This window comes from Dendroctonus ponderosae, unplaced genomic scaffold (genome assembly GCF_020466585.1).
Source record: "Dendroctonus ponderosae isolate FM_Combo_2020 unplaced genomic scaffold, Dpon_F_20191213v2 Dpon_F_20191213_290, whole genome shotgun sequence".
NCBI lineage: Eukaryota > Metazoa > Arthropoda > Insecta > Coleoptera > Curculionidae > Dendroctonus > Dendroctonus ponderosae.
The window spans coordinates 1-5,121 of record NW_026018498.1 but is presented as its reverse complement, the minus strand read 5'-3'; the positions used below and the strand labels follow the sequence as shown (position 1 = coordinate 5,121).

Below are 5,121 nucleotides of genomic sequence, written 5' to 3'. Positions count from 1 at the left end.
ATGGACGTGGATAGAAGGGCACGCAAAATGCCGGACGCTTCCAAAGGATTCACCTGGCTTTTCATCTTCACCCACTCCATGCTGACTGTCTCCTCCCAAGGTGGGTCCTGATGATGAAACTGGCTGCCGAAACGTCGCGCTTATTGAATAATCTTCCAGTTCTCTACGAATACTCGCCGGCGGCGGCTCTCGATGCAGCAGCAAATGCGAGTTACCACCTGAACTGCTCCATTTGCTTCTTCAATGGATCCTCCGGCAACTCCTCAACTAACCTCACTTTAATGGAGGATGGGGAGCCGCTGGCCGATTTCATCTTCATGGTGGCGCTTTCGGTCGTTCTGGGATTGATGATCCTCAGCACCATCATCGGTGAGTGACGGTTTGAGTAAAAGGAGCGAATTTGTTCGCTTATTTGTTGCAGGAAACGTCTTTGTCATTGCGGCCATTTTTATGGAACGCAACCTGCAAAACGTCGCCAACTATCTGATCGTTTCGCTCGCGATGGCTGATCTCATGGTTGCCTGCTTGGTGATGCCGCTGGGCGCCATCTATGTGGTAAGTTTTCGTTCAATCCGACAGCTAGTTAGGCAGCTACAGCGTTGCCATGTGGCAACGTCAGGGACGATTCACGCAAGTCCCAAACTTTTCCCAGGTATTCAAAAATTAATCGCGCCTCCAGCAAATTAAGTGCAACGTTGCCAAGTCGCGTAGGGGGTAAACGTGCTTCGGTCTATCTCTGAGGAAAGTTTCGTTGCTGGGGCATCATCAGACTAGCGTCCACGCGACCTCAAACGTCAGCTCCAGGTTTGAGGAAGCATCTCTCAAATTTGCGCCTTATGGCTGCAAAAATTCACAACTGCCAAACAAAAAGGGCGGCAACGTTGCCATTTCCTCGACTCGAAAGACCGCATTTTTTGCTATAAACGGGCACAATTTCATTGTCGTGACTTCGTCAAGTTTGCTTTCAAGGGGCCTCCAACTTGAGCTTCACGATCCAGGGAGCTTTTCGCTCATTTGCGCTCCACGACTTCAAAAATTCCCAGCTGTCAAACCGCAGGTGCGGCAACGTTGCGTCGCCATACACGAGAAAGCGCACATGCACTGGGAAGGTTTCGTCGGTGGGGCCTCATCAGGCTTCTCAAACTTCAGCCCCTTGGCTAAGAGAGTTTCCCACTGACTGGCGCAATGACGCTTCAAAAATTCATAACTGCCAAATAATGAAGAGGGCAACGTTGCCAGGTGTTGCACTCTAGGGAGCACACCTGGTGATGTGGACGTCCTTCGGACACTCGTTTCGTTATTGGAGCATCATCAGGCTTTTTTCCTCAGGCCCTCAAAGGCGAGCTTCACCGTCAAGCAAAATTAACACTATATTGGTCCAAAAATAGCTTTCAAACCAAGACTTATCCGCTGTTGCCAGCTCATGCTTTGGAAAGAAAATACTTTCGGCTGTGTGGTGTGAAAGTTTCGCGTTTCATTTATGATCAGGTTGATTTTAATGTGATCTCCAAGCTGAGCTCCATGGATCAAACAGTTTCCCGTTAACTTTCGTTCACGAGATCAAAAATTCAAAACTGTCTAACGAAGAAAGTTGCGACGTTGCCAAGTCACACTCTTAAAGTTTTGTGTTTGATGCATCATCAGGTTTAGGTTAAAATGACCACAAAACCTGAGCTCCATGGATAAACAAGTTTCTCACTAGTTCACGCACTAAAAAAATCGTATCTGCCCAATGGGGAAAGATCCGACGTTGCCAGATCATGTGGTGGAAAGACCACGCCCTCGTCTATGGGCGCAAAAAATTTTATGGGTGGAGCAACATCAGGTTTTACTTAAGCCGACTCCAAACCTCAGCTGCATGATTGAAAACCTTTTTCACTAACTTGCGTTCACGCATTCGAAAATTCATACCTGTCAAATCAAGCAAGATCCAACGTTGCCAGATCACGTGCCCGAAAGGTCACGCCTTTGTCTATGGGCTCGAAACGTTTAGTGAGCGGACCGCCATCAGGTTTAGTTTAAAGCGACTCCAAACCTCAGGGTCAAAAAAGTTTTTCGCTAATTTGCGTTCAACCACTCAAAAATTAATCTCTGCCAAACCAAAAAAGATCCGACGTTGCCAAGTTGTGTGCTGGATAAACCACACTTTCATCTATCATCGTTTAAAGTTTCGTGTGTCCAGCATCATGAGCTTTAGCTTTACACAATCCCAAACCTGAAAACTTTATGATCAAAAACGTTTCTCACTAACTGGCGTTTGCACATCCAAGAACGATCCGACGTTGCCAAATATTGCGCGCGAAACTCCACACTTTCGTCTATGAGTCTTGAAAGTTTCGTGGGTGGGCCGTCATCAGGTTTAGTTTAATGCGACAACAAACCTGCGCTTTATTGAAAAAAAAGTTTTTCACTGACTTGCGAGCACGAGATCAAAAATGCATAACTGTCAAATGAAACAATGTCCGACGTTGCCACGTCATGCACTAGACAGCAGGTGCTTTCGGCCCTTTGCGCTGAAAGTTTCGTCTTTAAATCGTCATCAAACTTGAGCTTCATGGTCTTGCGTGCACGCATTGAAAAATGCATAGCCTGCAAATCAACAAAATCCAACGTTGCCAATGTAGGCAGTGGAACAACTGCGCTTTCGTCTACGCACGCTGAAAGTTTCGTCATTGGGCCGTCATCAGGTCTAGCTTAATGGGACCCCAAACCTGAGCTTCATGACTAATAACGTTTCTCGCCAACTTGCGTTTGCGCTTTCGAGAAATCGTGGCCGCCACATGAAGAAGTAGCCAAGGTTGCCAAGTTTTTTACTGCAAACACCGGAGTTGCGTGTTTCATCATTAGGCTTCTGACTAGAGCTATTGGGTTAGAAAAGTTTCCCACTAATTTGCGTCCACGCGCCGAAAAATTCATGGCTGGCAAACGAAGACAGATGCAACGTTGCCAATTTTCTTGTGGAAAGTGCACGCCCTGGCCTTTTTGGGCTGGAAGTTTGGTTGCAGTAGCGTCTTCAGCTTAAGTTTGATTCACCTCCCAACCTGAGATGCATGTTTAAAAAACTTTCTCACTAACTTGCGATCGCAACTTAAAAAATTCTGAACCGACAAACTGGGAAAGTGGCAATGTTGCCAGCTCATGCGCTGCCCCGACGACGCCTGGGACTTATAGATCCTGAATATTTGGTTTCCCCAACACCACCAGGCTCAGTTTCACGGGAGCTCGAACTGGAGCTTGATGGTTAACAGAGCTTCTACTAATTTGCGTTTGACTGCCAACCGGAATACGTGGCAACCTTGCCAGGCCGGGCACAGGAAAGCACCCAACTTGGGCCAAACTGTGTGAAAGTTTCGCCGCCCGACCGTCATCAGGCCCAGTTGAGCGAGCCGCGAACTGAACACTCTCTATGTTGTGTGGGTTTCCCCGGGCCAGCGGCGGCGTTGCCACTTCCTGCCCTCCAATAAAGCTAACGAGCAAATCCTGAACTGGTGAAAAACTGGCCTTTGGCCAGTTGATGACAGACACTTCGCTCTACCAGTGGGACAAACGAGACAAAAACCCTGTTGAGGAGGATTTTTACAAAAACCACAGACCTTCTCTGCTGACACACAAGGCAACACGGTTTGGAAAATTCCTGACTCCAAATCCGGAGGTGCGACAACCTTGTCTTTTGGCACGTCTATAGCCGACACTTCAGGCCTCAACTCCTGCAAATCTGCAGCCGATCCTGTAAAAGGCCGATTTTTCAGAAATTATCAAAGCGGTCGCTTTTAAGCGAGGCCAACTGGGCGGGCAGGCTGTCATCCTTTCTCCCCCAGAGCGAAACCCGCAAGCATATTTATCCATGCGAAGGCCGCCCAAACCGTGCGGGCAAAATGTTCTTTAATTCAACAGCCATTAGAGATCGAGTGGAGGAGCAAGAAAGGCGCAATGTCATTAACAAGATGGACTTTTAAAGCAGGCCATTTGCTGCCGATATTTATTGAGTGAGGCTGGCCCACTTGAGTCCGGTCCTGGACCCTAGTAGGGGCAACTGCAGCTTTTTCCCTTAGCTGGAGGCTTGGAGCGGCCATCCCGACGCTGATTTGAGGGCTTTTGAGGACAATAATCCATTAGCTGTCTGTAGGCCTGCAGAGGCCCAAGCAAACTGCTCCTGGACTTTCCATGCAAATTTGCAGATTTGTGGACGCGATTGGGGCCCTCCTGAGGTGAAAGTCACGGCCGGACTGCCGATGGAAAGAGCCGATAAGACAATGAGTATCGATTCCCGCTTAGAACGTCGTCAACTCGCTCCAGTTTGCTTTGGAAGTTCACTATTCCCGACAAAGTTTCCTGGAGAGTTTTCCAGGCGAAAACCCGATTTTCTGGTCCAGATCGAACTTCAAATTAACTCTTTCGCATCATGCCGATTGTCCAGGCAGGAGTTAATTGGGATAATTGGCGGCAAACTATTGGCTGGAATCGGCCGATGGTAAATTGTGTGTCATACGAGGGTGAATTATGAGTGGAGATTGCGATCGTGCAAGCACTTTGATGATTATTTGAGGCTAATTGAGGACGGGTGGGCAGTTGGTTTTGCGAGGATTTAGTGCGGAAAAGTTTGCCTATTAGACGATACAATCGGCCCGTGGGTGGCCTTTGTTGCAAGCCTTTGGCTAATTGTTTAGCTCGCTTCTTCCCCTGGCAGCCAACAACTACCAAACACCAAGGATCGTCTTCAATGGCCGATTTCCTCCAAGTCGGAGCCTTAGCTAAGGCCATTTTGATTGAGTTCGCTGTCGCCAAGTGTCGTTAATAAATCCTCCATTGGAGCCTGGTGTGGCCTTTGATTGCGACCTTTGGCGATTTTTTTAATTAACTTCGTCCTCTGGCAGGTGATAGTCACCAACTTGAAGGCTCATTTTCTTCACCGTGCCGCCGCCAACTGGGAGCCTTGGCTAAGGTCATTTCGGTATTTTTGTACCTCGCAAACAGTGTTTAATCGATGGTCCAATTGAGCCTTGAGTGGCCTTTGATTGCGACCTTTGGCGATTTTTTTAATTCACTTTGTCCTTTGGCAGCTTATGGCCACCAAGCTGAGGACTCATTTTCAAAGGTCTGTTACTCCCAACCAGGAGCCTT

The 5,121-nt window shown here is 48.0% G+C and overlaps 1 protein-coding gene across 1 annotated transcript; it reads left to right on the top strand.

Annotated features, from left to right (window-relative positions):
- Positions 1-697, top strand: LOC125503753 (5-hydroxytryptamine receptor 2A-like; the record flags this gene model as incomplete). Its single annotated transcript, XM_048664498.1, is given in 3 exon segments — positions 1-100; positions 160-369; positions 422-697. Coding segments are annotated over 3 exon segments (576 nt in total), but the record flags the coding sequence as incomplete, so codon positions are not given.
- Between the last annotated feature and the right edge of the window lie 4,424 nt (positions 698-5,121).